This window comes from Penicillium macrosclerotiorum (genome assembly GCF_028827735.1).
Source record: "Penicillium macrosclerotiorum strain IBT 26536 chromosome Unknown utg000007l_segment0_segment0, whole genome shotgun sequence".
In the NCBI taxonomy this organism is placed as follows: Eukaryota; Fungi; Ascomycota; class Eurotiomycetes; order Eurotiales; family Aspergillaceae; genus Penicillium; species Penicillium macrosclerotiorum.
Genome location: NW_026643086.1, coordinates 3,137,714 through 3,154,353, shown reverse-complemented (window position 1 = coordinate 3,154,353; position 16,640 = coordinate 3,137,714). Strand labels below are relative to the sequence as shown.

At 46.6% G+C, this 16,640-nt stretch overlaps 7 protein-coding genes across 7 annotated transcripts; 4 read left to right on the top strand and 3 right to left on the bottom strand.

Moving 5' to 3' along the window:
• Positions 1-97: 97 nt before the first annotated feature.
• N7462_007966 (BolA family protein) lies at positions 98-518 on the bottom strand (the record flags this gene model as incomplete). The annotated part of the gene is made up of 2 exons (XM_057079684.1): positions 98-276; positions 350-518. The coding sequence occupies 2 exons, from the start codon at positions 516-518 to the stop codon at positions 98-100; spliced, it is 348 nt and encodes a 115-aa protein (XP_056932354.1).
• N7462_007965 (Nif3-like dinuclear metal center hexameric protein) lies at positions 517-2,281 on the top strand (the record flags this gene model as incomplete). The annotated part of the gene is made up of 3 exons (XM_057079683.1): positions 517-739; positions 1,142-1,267; positions 1,398-2,281. The coding sequence occupies 3 exons, from the start codon at positions 517-519 to the stop codon at positions 2,279-2,281; spliced, it is 1,233 nt and encodes a 410-aa protein (XP_056932353.1).
• Positions 2,282-3,433: 1,152 nt separating this feature from the next.
• Positions 3,434-7,067, top strand: N7462_007964 (ATP-binding protein; the record flags this gene model as incomplete). Its single annotated transcript, XM_057079682.1, has 8 exons — positions 3,434-3,597; positions 3,648-4,165; positions 4,222-4,572; positions 4,621-4,929; positions 5,002-5,819; positions 5,882-6,050; positions 6,099-6,536; positions 6,586-7,067. 8 exons carry the CDS (start codon positions 3,434-3,436, stop codon positions 7,065-7,067), a joined length of 3,249 nt encoding a protein of 1,082 aa, XP_056932352.1.
• A 1,268-nt stretch (positions 7,068-8,335) lies between these two features.
• N7462_007963 (uncharacterized protein) lies at positions 8,336-9,658 on the bottom strand (the record flags this gene model as incomplete). Its single annotated transcript, XM_057079681.1, has 1 exon — positions 8,336-9,658. One exon carries the CDS (start codon positions 9,656-9,658, stop codon positions 8,336-8,338), a length of 1,323 nt encoding a protein of 440 aa, XP_056932351.1.
• A 1,080-nt stretch (positions 9,659-10,738) lies between these two features.
• N7462_007962 (NRPS-like enzyme) lies at positions 10,739-11,341 on the top strand (the record flags this gene model as incomplete). The annotated part of the gene is made up of 1 exon (XM_057079680.1): positions 10,739-11,341. The coding sequence occupies one exon, from the start codon at positions 10,739-10,741 to the stop codon at positions 11,339-11,341; it is 603 nt and encodes a 200-aa protein (XP_056932350.1).
• Positions 11,342-11,376: 35 nt separating this feature from the next.
• Positions 11,377-12,426, top strand: N7462_007961 (NRPS-like enzyme; the record flags this gene model as incomplete). The annotated part of the gene is made up of 1 exon (XM_057079679.1): positions 11,377-12,426. The coding sequence occupies one exon, from the start codon at positions 11,377-11,379 to the stop codon at positions 12,424-12,426; it is 1,050 nt and encodes a 349-aa protein (XP_056932349.1).
• Positions 12,427-13,641: 1,215 nt separating this feature from the next.
• On the bottom strand, positions 13,642-15,638 carry N7462_007960 (epsin; the record flags this gene model as incomplete). Its single annotated transcript, XM_057079678.1, has 4 exons — positions 13,642-14,975; positions 15,030-15,250; positions 15,318-15,387; positions 15,566-15,638. The coding sequence occupies 4 exons, from the start codon at positions 15,636-15,638 to the stop codon at positions 13,642-13,644; spliced, it is 1,698 nt and encodes a 565-aa protein (XP_056932348.1).
• Positions 15,639-16,640: the final 1,002 nt, after the last annotated feature.

Here is a 16,640-nt window from a genome sequence, read left to right as displayed (position 1 = left end):
TCGTATCATTAAATACAAGCTCAGGCCATGCCCTTTGGGGGTTCCATGCTCGAGCACGCCATAAGCTTCAAATATCTTGCAAGCTTCGACTATTTTTCTAGTTCTGCGAATTGGCTAATTCCCATTGGGCCGGAGTGTAGCATTTCGGGGTCCAGGCATGGATCTCATCGATATCTTCCTTCAAGATCTTGTTGACAGTTCGGTGTCGCTTGAGCAAGTTCATGCCTTCAAATTTTGTGCTCACGATTGTGGCCTGCCAAGCCTGTCCACAACCACCTATTTAAACCATGAATACAGTCAGTGAATGTGACAAGCAGACGGGTGTGGGGAGGGGGGCTCTAGTTCTTACCAGATAAATCCTGGAGATCAATATATGTCAGCCCTTGTTGCTCTGAGTCCAGCCCAGCATTCAGCTCAGCAATCAGCTTCGATCTTATCGAAGCCTCAGAGCCAAGCTTCATATCTCCAGCAGGTGCGCTGTTCATTGACGGTGCATCAGCCATAACAGTGTCGGCCATGGTTGGTGTCACAACGGAGAATGCGCGGGAAGTGATGGAGATGGGTGATGGCCGTGTCGGAAGAGGACGAGGACGGAGGAGATGGCGAGTGCCTCTGCTCAAGAAAGTGAGGGAGGAGGCGCGGGAGAACATTAAGCACAGTCGGAAGATCGCAATCGAACCTGACGGTGATATCGATGCCAAAGTCGGCGCATTACAAATTCGGGCGATGGGTGTGGCTAGTGCGCCGGGCACGTGAACTCGTGGCGTCGATAGCATCATCTAATCATCGTCCCGCCAAGTATTTACTTCTCTTCTCTTCTCAGCACGAATCCATGAATTTTCTACGCCTTGCTGTCCGTCGAAATTCTACAATGGCATCCGTAACCCCTTCATGTTCACCTTTTACTCGGGCTGTCGTCAGCTCAATGCGAAAGCTGTACGTTTTTTCGACAAGACGGCCCTGTGCAAATTCCACGGAGCTTGGATTGACCCGCCTGCAGATATCCAGAGGCATTGGCCGATAAGAGTTTTGATAATACTGGATGTTAGTATCTCAGTTCATTCCTTCGTTCTATTCTCTCATTGGTCTCAACTTCTCATTTACAAAGAGCGAGATCAGCTGAGCTAATCGTGGAACGTAGTGCTTCTTGAGGCGCCCTTCGAACCATCTCGGCGCCAGAAGAATTCAGTCCTGCTAGCAATTGACTTGACTACGGCGGTTGCTGATGAAGCTATCCGGCGCCAGGACTCTGTTGTTGTTGCCTACCGTAAGCTTTTACTCTTAAGTCCCTGCGATTGACATGGGTGCCCCTTTCGCTTTCAAGTGATTAGTGATTGGCTTTAGATTGCGTCATGTCTGCTACTTAAATCAACGTTTTGGTCTAACCATTCTTGTAGATCCTATCATTTTTCGCGGCTTGAAATCCATCACTCTTGGTGACACACAGCAGCGATCTTTACTCCGCCTGGCCCAGCATGGTATCAGCGTCTACTCGCCACACACCGCTGTTGATACCGTTCCTGGCGGAATGGCAGACTGGTTGTGTGATGTAGTTACTGGATCTTACCAGCAAGTTCTAGCTGAGCCCTCCTCAATCAAGGGATGTGCCTCGCGCTTGTACTCCGCACCTACCTACCCACAGTCGAAACTTGTTCCTACTACTCAATCAAATGGTGACCCTCAGCAAGTTCCTCACACACGGTCGACCATTCATCCGTCGCCCCCAAGCTCTATCCCTGAAGGATTTGAAGCTGCAGGAGCTGGCCGTCTGGTTACTTTTGAGGAGGCTCAGCCCCTGACGACGCTGATCGATCACATCGGCCGTGGCGTCGGTCTACCAGGTGGAATCCCAATTGCTCTCCCCCAGGGACAGTCAATTGACGATATTCGCATTCGCACAGTGGGAATGTGCCCTGGTTCAGGCTCTGGTGTGCTGCTCCGTGGCAGTGATGATATTCCTGATCTCCTATTCACTGGAGAAATGAGTCACCATGAAGCCCTCGCCGCTACGGAACGCGGATCAGTTGTCATCTCGCTTGCACACTCCAATTCGGAGCGAGGTTACCTGCGAGCAATCATGCAAAGCTTGCTCCAAAATGAAGTCTCACAGCAGTGGAAATCCGATCGGGATGCAGCTGTTAAAGCATTCCAAGACAATGCAAAGCAGGGCGGAGCTGCTCCTTCATCGTCTTGCGAGGAAATTTACAAGGATTCAACGGTGGAGGTCTCTGTTAGTGAGGCTGACCGTGATCCTTATGGAGTCATGATTTGGAAAGCTTGATACAAAACACTCTTAGATGAATTCTTCGTATCTAACTGGGTGGGTTGGCTATTCCATCTGGAACTGCGATTGATGCCATGTTATCCTTATTCCAGTCAAATTTGTTGAATAGAGAAGATAAGAGACTATCAATCAATCAACAGGAATAATATGGCTGTTGTATGCTTAGGTTGAAGAAAGGATTTAAACAAACACACCACGAAACTCATTCCAAGTGATGGTGAGATGCGGCAAAGTCCTATCTCTTCGTATGTGCAAAATACAATATAAAATGAATTTGGACGCGACTCCGGTAGGTAATTACTAGATCCACATGTGCTCCTTTTCTTTTTCTTTTTCTTTTCTTTCCAAAATGCGTGGCAGGCTATCAAGCAGACAATAGAGTCCATAAATGTATTTCATAACTGTGCTTGAAATTGTGGAATTCCTCCATGGTACCACATAGCTCAACTAACAATTTGGTCTAAAGTGGTCGCTCACTTCATCTAAATTTTTTTGGACATCAATCCGTTTAGAAAGATACTTGGTTGACAACGTTCTCCTCCGGGGCTTGGAAGATATAATAGTTCCTTGCTTCCCGGCAATTGGTTTCCATAGTAAGGGTCGCAAATTAAAGGTACTCCATCATAAGTGTCTACTAATAGCCCTCCAAATTGCAGTATAGAAGTGGGGCATTCGTGCTCTCATAACTTTGGCTTCGTATTCGTTCACCCGCTCCTCAAGATGCGGTAATTCTTGTATAATGTACATGATATCTTCAGTTTCTGTCCTCAGGCTCTCAAAATATTGATTTCATTTCAGCAAATTTATTTTAAGCCCTTTTTATGGAATGTGAAAGAATTCCGGTGAGAGCTTGATCAGATTGTTCCACCTACTTGAAAATGAGGTAGACAATAATTGTTGCCTCATGAACGCCACCAGTGGCAGCATAAAATTGCTGAGACAAGGAACAGTCACCTGATTGAGGCTTCAGCTCGAAGCGGGGCTGAGGCTGAGCATTCCTGAAAGAGTAGACGCATGCATGCCCAACACAACACCAAGACGTGATATTCCTTGGTTGACTGTGGAAACCAGAAATCTCAACGAACCTACAACTTTGGAATCTCCCGATGTGCATTTAAATACCTAGCGCTAAGACGGGCATTTATCAATATGGCACAAACTACCTTCACTGCGGAGCCAGAGTCCTTCGACGGCAGTCATGACACAGAGCATTCAAGCATCCAGATCCCTATAACCGCACAAATAGGGGGGCTGGAACCAGTGCAGCAGCAGCCATGGACTGAGGATATGTGGGCCAGCGGTATTCTGAAACGGTGAGACGATCCCTTGCAAAGAAGAAAGGCAACCATTAAACCACTTATAGAGACTGTATTCGGGACGCCACAACAAGACTCGACAAGCGTTTATTCGATTTCGTCGCCGTGGCTACCCCAGATGAGCGTGAGTTGCTCGACTACAGCCGTAGAAGAGTGCTAGATATTATTGAGATTGCGAAAAGCGAACATGAAAAGCACCTCGCCAATACGTCCTCCAGTATTACTCCTAGCCTTGCTGAGCGAGTTAAAAAAGGCTGGCAGGCAACCGCTGAGGTTGCATACGAGTACACTCAAATGCTTGATGTAATGGTGGGGCAAGCACCGGAGTATATTGCACTTGCCTACGGAGCCATCAAGATTTTGTTAGTTGTTCAGATCAACAACGAGGAACTCAAACGCAATGTCGAAGACTATATGGAGCAAATTTTGCTAAAATTCAAACTCGTCGACCACCTTACCTGTTATATCCCCGCGTCAAATATTGTTACCGGAGTTGCCCGAGCATATAGCCTCTTTTATCGCTTTTTAGCAAAAGCAGTCAAATACTATACCCAGAGTCGATTGAGTGCGTCAACTTTTCTACAAGATATGCTGCGCTGAATGGTAACAAGATTATTGCAGAAACTTACTTGAAAGCGTTCACCAAGCCGTGGAAGCGCTTCCAGGATCTTGTTGACAGTATTGAGCAGACACTCTCCAATATCAAAGATGCAGCCCAATACCACGGTCTTATTAAAAGCCATATGGGCATGGTGTTTGGCCAGAAGAACTTGGCTATTTCGCAAACTAACAGCATAAAACTTGAGCAGACGCTTGGACTGATACAGGATCTGCATTCGCAGATGCAGGCAATTTCAATCAGGTTCTCGAAAGAGAAGGACATCCGGCAAACAGCCGATGTCTTAATGCAACGTACTAAGGAAAAGCTCAACGAACCAACCGCTGAAATTACTGATTTACCTTCAGTTCCAGGTAAGGAAAGTGTAGTTGCTATGAATACACGATGCTAACATGGAACAGGAGTAGCTCCCGAAGTCACGTCTACGTCCAGCTCGTCGCCTCCCAACATACTCGATGACTTACACGGCACACTTTTCGCTGAGCTTCAACATTTCAACGACGATGCCGCCCGGAGGAAGCGTTCCATTGAGGAAATACCTGAAATGCGTGCTCAGCGCTCGGAAAACAGGAACTTCATGAAGTCTGAGAAAGCTTTGGCTTGGGCAGAGTCAAACAAGTCACAACTTCTCTGGGTTGACGGCAATAAAATTCTCAATAGAACGGAGTTCAATGCTTCGTTCGCATTTCCTTTGCTCCTCATTGGGGAAAGTAATCATGAATCGATCCTAATTCTCCGCCATTTTTGTGAAGGCAACTCCAATAGGTCTAACCAATACCTAGTGATGATGCAAGCTCTTCTCTTCGACTTGTTCATACAACATCCATTTGTTTATAAGAAAAAGAAAGAATATATCACCAGAGACCAGACTTGTAACACCAACAGCCTCTGGGATTTACTTCTAGCATGCCTTGACGAAATTCAAGCGCACTGTATCTTCATTGTCATTGGCAGCATCGATCATCTTACTGACACTAATACAATTGCCGAAGACGTGAGAGAGAGCGTTATAAGCCGATTCAAGGCTCTCATAAACGACAAAAACAGACTCGTCAAGATTCTCTTTTCTACGAGTCTCGCACAACCGTCTGAGGCAACAATTGAAGCCCTCTCCTCGCTTATAGGTTTCCGATCTTCGCAAAACCCAAAACGAACATTGTCACTAGATGCTATGCAGAATAACCTGCCGCTGATTTCTCATCAATTAATAGAGATCCAGGAGAAGAGTTGCAAAAGTGTCAAATTCACTGAAATACCAATGCTATATACCCCTGGGATCCTAATCTACGTCGGAGATGGGAATCAACGTCGAGCGTTTGTGGTATCTGAGCTAAGCGGGATGGACCCAAGGCCTTATGGTGCTTTTGGACCTCTGTGCATCCGTGCCTGGTCTGTTGATCACAATGGAGTATATTTCTGCAAGCAGTACCATGACTTTACAGTTCCTCAATTTCCTGGGCGGAGAGATATTGCACAGTTAAAGTATGTGCCTACTGGGTACTTACCTGATGAATCGGCACGACGCAAGGAAATAATGAAACGTGGACGTATATACTGGTCATTGGGCAGCCGTATGCATCACATGCAAGTGAAGGGAACGGTAACTTTTTCATTTCTTCCACCGTCAATAACATCTCAGGCTGATATAGCTAATTGATTTAGCGCCCAAGTCACGTCATTATTGACCAATGTCGCCGACCAATTGAACCTTCACAGCTAGAGCAATTTACCGAGCAATTTCTCTCATTATCCGAGACCAATTTGAAGCCTCGTTTCTTGATGCTGTGTCCCCCAGAAATATCCGTATATAGCCTCCAGGACATGAGGTGGAGTAAGTCAAAACATATGTCGCAGGAGGCAGGCACTAACGTCGTATTAGCAAAGACACATCTAGAGAGCATTTACCCTTTGGAACAAGCCCAAGATGCATTTGCAAATCTTGTAATTCCATCTGATCAGAAGGACATGTTACGGGCCTCCCTTGGCTCATTTAGTAAACAAATGAATCCCCTAGAAGTCTCAGAATTTGAGTCTCCGACAAATATAACCAGCCAAAATGGCCTCATTATCCTTCTACATGGTGCTCCTGGGACGGGAAAGTCCATGACTGCTCAGTGCCTAGCCGACATGGTGGGGCGACCATTATTGCCATTGAGTGCTGGAAGAATCGGGGCCACTGCTCTAGAGATCCAAGATAGCCTAACAGAGGCCTTTCAAATGGCGAACCAATGGGGCTGCATCGTTTTGATCGATGATGCAGACGTTTTTCTAGAACAAAGGGCATTATCGGATATGCAGAGGAATTCGGTCGTTGCAGGTACGTGCTAAGATGTTCTCTAATTAGCAAGAAACTAACCATATGATAGTTCTATTGCGAGCACTAGAATATTACGAAGGGAAGTTCAGCCGCTTAAATCTCTTCTTTTGTACGCGACTCATGGTCAATGCAGGTGTTCTCATCCTTACTACCAATAGAATCGGTACCCTCGACGAGGGGTTCAAATCACGAATCCAGCTTGCCCTTCACTTCGAGCCCCTTGACAGGTTACAGCGGAAGGCGATCTGGATAAACTCCTTCAAATATCTTAAGGACCTGAACATACAGCCTGTTGATTTTGAGGATTTAGATAACTACATTTACGAACTGGCAGATCAGCAAATGAACGGGCGGGAGATTCGCAATGCGATCAGGACCGCGCGGCAATTTGCTCAATTCAAAAGGGAAAAATTGAATTTTGCACATTTTCATCATGTCTTTCGGTTTACAGGCAACTTTGAAAAGTACATGAAGGAAATGAATGGGGGGTTTTCGGATGGTGAGCTGGCAAGGGATAGTATGCTCAGATGAGCACCCTGAAAACAGCATTCTTTATCAAGATCACTGTAATTCGATACCAATATTCAAATAGGGTAACATCGTAACTTTCGGGCAGTGAATCACCATTGATTGAGGAGGCTCCGAGGGGCTCAAAATGCGAGTGGCCAAGATAAAGGATGTGGAGGTTATATTCTAGGTTGGCTGTTGAAGTAGAACCTAAGGAATTCGAATAAAGTTCTGTAAAAAAAATACTATTTCAGGAGTTACTGACCTCAATTTTCTATTGATAATATCCAGACTGAGTCTTAGGATCTTTCTTGTCGATATATTTCATTTATTTGTATTTCATAATTGAGTTTCCCAAATGAACCGAGCTCCCACCAAAATAGAATAACCTGTGAATATTTTACCCTTTTCATTTACCTCTCCTTTGGTATGAGAATATATTCTTGTAGACATTTAGGCATAGGAATACCTTTCTAGGGATGAAGTAGCTCTGTTATGGGAACCGTTTGTTTCGCTACTGCGGCGATGAAGATCCCCAGGTTCATCATGTTAGTGTTGTGCCTGCCGATGGCATTGAATAGTCAGCCAGCCGGAATAGTTGACAGGTTCTGAAAATCTAGCAGCGTGTTTTGACCGAGAAAATATGCATCTATGCAGACTTGCAAATCCAAGGAACCAAATCAGAAAAAGCTCATATTAAAGCTTCCTGGCTGATACCGAGACTTTCCCTCCACATTCTACAATGACAATGAAAGAATGTCGCAACAGTCAACAAATATCGTTACTAGCTTCCTGCTCCAAAAGTCGGGCATTCTCTTTTTGCTGCGTTTTGGAAATTCCATCACGGCATCGGACTGCCCAGTATCATAAGTTCTAATGCCTGCTAGATAATGCTGCGTAAATACGAGAAAGACCTTTAATCTAGTGCTTTGAGAAGTTGCTTGGAATTATATTCGTTTCTTGCTCGTCGAGAAATTAGTGACACCAAGCTTGGACTCAAGGACGTTTCGTACATAAGAACAAATGATGAACTATAGACGGTTTCAATTAGAGTACATATGCAATATTTTGAGTCAAGATATTTCACTGTCTTTTGATTGAAAGGACCACTTCACACAACTGGTTAGATGTGAGGTACGGCAGACAGCCAATCAATGCCTTGGTATGATCCTTCTGGTAGAGCTCGTATAGAGATGAGGGAGAGGATTAAAATCCCCATTCGCGCCAGTGCATACAGAATCCAGAAACACCAGTATAAAAAGCTCTCGAATTGATTTCGAAGACTCATAGGATCAATGTATCCTTTCAATTTCTGCGAAAACGGCAGTAACCCCTTTGCAGCCAGCCATGATGCGGTTAGCGGCGCTTGGCATACAATAAAAACAGGCCAAGAAAATCCAAGTGACAGCAGCGATAACACTCTCCAGGATACTCTTTCGGCCGGGGTTGGAAATATAAAGTTCCATCTGTATTTTAATAATGGTCAGCGCGACTGTAAAACGTTTGCTGCGCAGATTGGGAATACTAAGTAAAGCAACATACGCCACAATATGGATGGCGCAAAATATCTGCACCGCAACCATCGCCCAAATTGTCAATCGAGTCTCTTCAGCATTTGACAATCGATCTAAAGTTCCATTGCTGCAAATCACGGACCATGGAATGTGCCTTCCTCTTATTTGCATTTCCCCTTCCGGCGGCACGGGGTTTTTTTTCTTTCTTTCGCCTGTTCGGTACCAACAATGTTTATCGGCATCCAGTATTTCGCGGACCTGGTGAGGCATACTCTCACTGTTTCTTGTATACGCGAGGTTGATCGTAATTGGAGTCTCCATATCTCTTGGTTTGGACCACCACAGTCCGTAAGTACACGCAGCACAGACGACATAAGCAATAGTTGAAATCTCAAGAGGAGAGATTGGTAGCTTATATGCTGCTCTAGCAAGGATATTCACGAGCGTCCATAAGCTTTGAAGTACGGTGATGAATTTCGCGAGCGCATCCGCTTTGGCACGGTCCTTAATCTCGTCCTTCGACAGATCTGAAGGTTGAATCAGTCCGGCTTCAATAAGAGGCGCAACATTCTTAGATCCAATATTATAAAACCAGTGGTCTTTTGTTCGTAGTCTGAATCCATCCATATGAATACAGAAGCCGTGCGCCATAGTCCAGGGCAGGCTTCTTTTGTTCGCATTCATCTCAGCTTCTGATATTTGCGCCTGTTCAATCTCCGTCTTTGGTATTCCAGTGTAATTACCTTCAGCCTCAAAGGCCTTGTTACATCGCTCTATAATTGCTCTGGCATAGTGAACATCTATAGCAGCAATGATTATCATCACCTCTGGAGCCAAAAGTGCCCCAAACCATGACAGGCCCTTCATAACGTAAGCAACGGCCGTTGTCATGTACTGATCACGACTATAAACATGGATGTGAAGAGCCGTCCAAGTGCAGGCAAAGATAGTAGAAAGACATGCCCATAAAATATCCCAGCTGGAGCGACTGTTATCATCAAATTGCCAACCCTCAAGGACTGGGTGAGATGAATGTTCAGCTAGGGATTTGACCGGAAAGAAAATAAGAAGCGACAGAAATTTAACCATTTCAAGATTCATGACGGGCATTCAATTCGTAAATGATTTGCAAATATATTGGATCAGGTCAGCATCATACTTGCTAAATTCGCTCCACAGGTTGGAATTCATTGCCATCAGGGGACGCGTGAGATTGTTTCCCATGAAGAAAAGGGTCTCAACCTAATCTAGTTTCGGACTAGTTCCAGCACTGAACATCTCGGCGGAACACGGTAGATCATGAAGGGCTAAAAGAACGAAGGATTAGGTCGAAAAGAGAGACTCTTTAATCTCAAATCCCAAGGGCGTAAGATATCTGACTCCAGCTATAGCCTTGTATGGGTGACCCGAGAGCCATCGTGAGGTCGATTTTCTAATACCCTTTCGAGCATTTATAGAGCTGCGATCTTACTGAAAAGGCAAACAAATTTCCTTTGTTTTCCCCTACGTATTTGCAACGCCGTATTTTTTCATAGATAGGAGTCTGATTTTGGGCTGAAATTGTAATTCTATCAAGACTTGAGCGATTTTTCGGAATGCCAAGAGTCTACTATTGCAGCTGATGTACTGTAGAAACGTGTTCAGAGTAGCTCAGGGGGCCTAACGAAGATCGCGTACAGTCAGGCTACAAAAGTCCTTTGTGGCCTCTCTGAACCCGTGTATTTCACCTTTACTGCTTCTTTCAAAAAACGCATAATTTAAACAGGGTATGGATAGTCAAAAGAGGGAATGAAATTATAGGAGTGAGAATAGCAGGATGGATATTAAGGGTACTTGGAGGGGATGTTGGCCGGTAGCCATAGATAAGGATCAGCAGGCCTGAGGCTAATTGAAGCAAGAGCCGTTATGAAATGTACCAACCAAGTCAGCAGTAGTCCAAATGCCGTATGTTAGACGGCCTTGCCTCTTAGTATGCTTTGCTGACAGATGATTCCGCCCCAACTAGTGTATTCAAGGAGTATTTAGGTTCCTTCTTCGTTTATCCATCATTCATTCATTATTAGCAATCCTCGTTAGCACAATTTCAGTTGTATCTCCATCTTAAACTTCGCATAGCTGGTATTTTTCAAACACATCTCCATTGAATGAACAAAGCTAAGTCTAAAGGCAAGAAATCCGATCATGTCAAAGAAATTGATCCCCTGCATTTTGGATGAACTGTCAACGCTGAACCCAGACAAACTATATGCCGAGGTACCAGTATCCCCCCGTGGATATGAACTTGGAACAAGAAACATCACATACAAAAATCTCGCCAATGCTGTTAATGGCCTTGCCAGGTGGCTCACATCAACTCTGGGCCCCGGCCAAAATTTTCAGACGATATCGTATATTGGTCCAAACGACCTTGGCCACAACATCGCTCTAATTGCCGCAGTCAAAGCTGGCTACAGGTTACTATTAACTTCTCCAAGATATGGCACTGTTGGACAGGTAAAATTGATGAAGCAAGTAAACTGCAATGATCTTTTGGTCTCGGCTGAAACTGAGTCAAAAATTCCGGGTGCTCTTTCAGCCGAGCATCAGAACCTGAGAAAATGGACGTTGCCCTCTCTAAATGAGCTCTTCGATACAGATCATCGTCGTTTTGAATACACCAAATCATACGAGGAGGCCAAAAGGATCCTTTGGTCGTCGTTCATACCTCAGGGACTTCGGGATTCCCTAAACCAATTGTCTGGACCCATGAATGGGCAGTGTCATTCGCTCAGCAGCGGTTCCTAAATCCCCAAGCAGGGTTTGAGTCTTTAGACTTGATGATGGCAGGCACTCGTATGCTGAGTCTCATGCCACCGTTTCATGCCGGACATTTATTCGTCAGCCTGCTGTATACCTTCTACTGCGAAAGCACCTGCATCTACCCACCTGCAGAAATGCCTCCAAGTGCGAAGACTGCTGTCCAAGTAGCCACCAACTCTCGAGTGGACACAATCTGGCTGACTCCTGCCCACGTCGATGAACTTGGCGATGATGATGAGATGATAAATTTACTAGCCGAGTCTAATGTTGAGACAGTATTCTGGGCAGGTGGCTCTATACTGCCTAGCTCCGGCGAAGCGATAGCAAAAAGGCTCAATATTTTCACTACTTGTGGTTCGACCGAGACAGGAATGTGGCCTTCTATTCGGCCTGCTGGGAAATGGAATCCTGATATTTGGCGTGCAATGTGCTTCAACCCCGAAGCCGGTATTCTCTTTCGGCATCAAACCGACGGACTATATGGTGCCGTGATGACAAGGAAATCCAACCCCGAAGAAACACAACCTGTATTCAGAGTTTTTGACACTCTCGATGAATTTGATACCAAGGATCTCTTCCAAAGGGTACCCGGAGCCACTTTGAGCGAATGTTGGGAGTACCATGGCCGAAGCGATGACCTCCAAGTATTTCAGACAGGATTTAAGTGGCATCCGGTCTTTTCAGAGCGTCGTCTCACTGCAGAAAACCGACAGTCAATTCAAGAAGCACTGCTGATTGTAACTGGATATCCAGAAGTGATTGCACTATTCGAGCCAACGGCGGATGTTCGTTCGCATTTTGAACACATACAAAAATCCATTGGCGAAGAAGCATTGAAGGCGGCACAAGGCAAAATTCTGGATAAGATTTGGCCTACTGTGGATGCCCTTAATCGATCGAATCCTGTTTACGCACAGATAGATCGGAAGCGTTGTTTGTTCACGAGCTTCGATCTGCCCATGACAAAAACAGCTAAAGGCAACGTGCAGCGACGTCAAACAGTTGAGAACTATTCAGAGCAGATCAAACGCGTTGTTTCAAGCACACATATTATACAAAATGCTTACTGAGGACACGATGAAGCTATACTGCTATATCTACCGCTACCTTCTTTACCTGTCAAATCATTCTAAGTCCAGGTTTCGAGGGCTTCAAAGGAGTTTGATTCCCTGAATCTCCCATCACCTTATTTATAATTCTGAGAAGAAGTTCTTCTCGTCGTCTTAAGTTGTTAAATATTTATAAAAATCCCTCGCACCAATGCGATTGCCGCAGATAATCTTGATAGTCTACCTCGGTACGAATGCTATATTGATCTACTGCAAATAAAACAGGTTACCTCTTGCCGTTAAAGATTATTTCTCAACCAGTCCTTTAGCGTTCTAAAAGACGTAACCAAAATTCAAGTTTCAAGATTCTTAGGCTTGAATCTCTGCATTTGGCATGACAGCAAATTATTTCCACCTCCAACAGTTAAACAGTCATCTGATATATGTCTACACACTACCACCTCAAAATAGCACTTCTCTTTTCGGATCTGCGGGCTTTTTATGTTGGGGAACCTGCCAAATTTGCAAGTGATTTGGCGGTATAAGAGTGACTTCCATGCGAGATGATTTTATGGACATGCATATATCGAACACACTTAATTGTTTACAAATTCGATCACTAGAGTAGAAGAAACTGTCTCTGTAGGCTTCAACAGTAAAGGTTACCGACAAGAATCGAACCCCGCGGACACTCCAGCGAGGGAAAGAATATTCATGATGAATATTGACCTAGGAAATTTCGAAAGATCCACACTACAGTATCTAGCAGTGAAACACAAATGTTGACGCGAAAAAAGATCTTAAGGCCAGTTGAAAAGTGAGAAGGATATCCTAAAGGCAAGAAGCAGACAAAAGAGAAGAGGAGCATCATCTTGAGAAAGAGAAGACAATCATAGATAGGGAAGGGGTGAACGACAAAGGAAGGGTCAGGGTCTGGGTGAAGGTCCAAGGGGCAAAGAAGAAAGAAGAAGGCGTAAGAACAAGAGCTGGACCTAGGAAGAAAGAAGGCAAGTATAGCGTGATGAAAGAAATCCCAAATATCGGGGCTTTGGCTTCGCAATGCAGCTGCGTTTAGTATCCATGTAGGTGATGAGCACATGGACGACGGGGATAGATTGAGTGAGGGAAGAGGAGCGAGGATAACGAAAACATCATGAACTCAAGCCAAGCCTCCGGGCAATGGAAAATCATCCAGCACCTGAACAAGGGTGAAGAGGAAGTGACGGAGAACCGTAACTACAGATCGATCAAGCTGCCGCCATGCTGCTGTGGCTGTTGCTGGCCACCCCAAGGGTTGCTGTTCGGCTGCTGCTGCACAAACCCTGTCTGTTGGGGCACGCCAGTGTACTGCTGACCGAAAAATGGGTTGTTTCCGGTCTGAGCGACGCGCAGACGTTCCAGGCCCTGACCAGCAGAGTTGACAAATGTGCCCGGTGCCGTGTGTTGCGCGGGGATTCGCAGGTCTCCAACGTTGCCGAAAGTATCCTGGCCCTCTCCCGATGCAAGGAGAGCATTCAGGCGAGCATGATGAGGGTCTGAAGGCTGCGGGGGAGTGCTCTTTGGTGGCTGTGGGGCCTGGAAATTGGCGATTGGGTTGGGCTGACTGGGCTGTTGGTTGAACTGGGATGTGTTCATCTGGCTATATTGGTTGTTGTTAAATTGGTTGGTAGCGCGATCTTCGGCCAGGGTGTTGAGGGATGGAGGTCCAGTCTTCGGGGGCGGGTTGGTGAACTGGGGCTGAGTGCGTTGAGCGAAGGGGTTGTTTGAGCCAGTTGGCATGGGCTTCAATGCATCCGCAGGCTGGTTAGCAGCCCAGGGGTTGTTGCTACCAGCGGACTGGTAGTTTTCCTGAGGCTGCTGTTGCTGCTGAGGTTGCTGTCCGAAGACATCCGGGGGTCCATATGGGTTGTTGGTGCTAAATGCGGTTTGCTGGGGTTGGAGAGTAGCCTGGGGCTGCAAAAAGTTGTTTTGAGGCTGTCCATAGGCACTCTGGTCAAAAACGCCGGGTTGCTGCTGCTGGAATCCATTTTGGTAAGGATTCATGCCTGTAGGCTGGCCTTGGAATCCAGTCGGCTGCGCATATTGGTTGTTCAAAAATCCAGTTGTCATGGGTTGCTGAACATTGATTGGGTTGCCAAACCAGTCCACGGCACCCTGCTGCTGGTATCCCTGGTTGTATCCAGTCGGTTGAACCTGTGCGGGGGTGTCGTCGAAGAGTGCGTGTGCGTTGTTTTCCTCCAACTCCCGCTTCCGTAGCTCTTCTTCTTCCCGGCTAAGCTTGATGGCTTTGGCCAGATCCTCATCTTCCTCATTGTTCGCATCCTTAGCCCGACGCCTGCGCTCCTCCTCGGCCTCGGCCTTGCTGGCTTCAATTGCTAGTCGGTATTCGGTATCGTCCTCATCGTCGTGACGCTTTCGACGTTCCCGGCGGGGCGGTTCGCTTCCAGATCCTCCATAGCCATCATCGAGGCCGTTCACACGAGTCTTCCAGAGCTTGCGATCCGATCGTTCGCTGCGCAATCGGTCCTCGTCCAGAACCAGTGCAGTGAGTTCTTTGGCCGCCACGCGCACTATCATACGTTATCAGCAACCGCTCGGCTGTCTATCTGAGAATAGCCACTCACCATTCTGTCCCACATCCCGGCCCTCTTCATCAACATATTGGAACTCGCGCAGGGTTTTGATAATGTAGACATTCTTGCGTGCCCATGTGACGACCAACTCCGATCCCTCATGCAGACAGTAGTCCAGTACCTTCAACGATTTAAGCACGTGGCGCCAGTTCTTGCCTTTATCGTTGAGACGCTTATCGATCATGTCCATGATCTCGTAGAACTCGTTCGGGCTATATGTGGATGTGGGATGTCAGGTCTCGATGCAACATTAGAGGAAACAGTCGGATTACTTCCTACCTCCCGAAAGTCATGGCCGCAATCTCGGACATGTCGGTGCCGGTTGGGCCCCAAGGATCATTGCTAGTAGCTACATGATGATGTCAGTCAGCCAAATGCTATCAGATTGCAGGTGCGTGACCATCGCATGGCCCTCATGACTGCTGACAGGATGCAAGGAGGCCATGGGCAAGGGGAGGACCAGGGTCAACGCCATTGTCGCGGGGAGGATTTGCCAAGATCCATGGTAGAAGGAGTATCACGCATACCATTTCGGACCTTGACCTGCACCGAGGAATATCCTTTTGTGACATTCTTGACACTCCGAACGACCTTCGACATGGTGCCGGATAAAGACGCGGAAGTCGCAGAAAGGGAGGAAAGGTAGTAGTCGCAGTCGCGAGGAGGAAACCGATCGGACGATTCGGTAGACTATAGCTGAGACGGTACTCCCAAGCTCTCACGGCCTGGCGTCTTGAGTCCGGATAGCGGCCCAAGGCGGTCGTGGCAGTAATACGTGCGGTGGTCGAGCCTCACCTGTGGCGCGATTGGAAAGACGAAGAGGCGGACCAGCCACTGAGAGGAAATGCAAAAGGATTGAGCACTAAGTTGAGCCTGCCGAGAAACTGGGTTGGGCCAGAAGGGGGGGTGGGAAGAAAGAGGGGACGATACAAAGGAAGAGAGGATAACAGTCCGCGAGAGTTGAGTTGGAGAGGGGAGAGACTGTGGCTGGAACGGGGGCACCGCCTTGGCAATGACGAAGCGGGAGCTGCGAGGCGCGCGGTTCGTTCAGGAGCGGTGGCCCGAGAGCCCAAACCCGGGTTCAATAGAGGTTAAGGACGCCTAAAAGCAGAAGCGATTGGATTTCTGTGGCCAAATCAATTATTTCCTGGTTCTCGATAACATATATAGGTTTTGATGCAGTTCGATACGTCTTAGGTAGAATCCCGGCCATCCGGGGATTACACCCCGGGAACCCTCATATGATTTCTACACCGGGTGTCAGAAATGACAGATTGCGATAGTTACCTAACTTAAACAAGTTAATCGAAATTGCCGAAAGCAAAGGCCGAAATGAACTGAGAAGGCTGAAAAAGATCTAGTTATAGTGACAATGGCTACATATATCGATCTAGCCTACACGACCGAGCAAGTGTCGTGAAGATTTTACAACTTGGCCCCGTGGCCGAACAGTGGATCTGCAGGGTTCAGTCTTCTGGAAGCCGTTGTCCTTTGTGGGCGGAGGACGTTTGGGTTTTTGCAACCGCCACAGTTGTGGCAAGGGCCGCGTCAGACTTAGGCACCCACCAATTCATTGATCTACAGTATTCTAGTCCGAGGAGG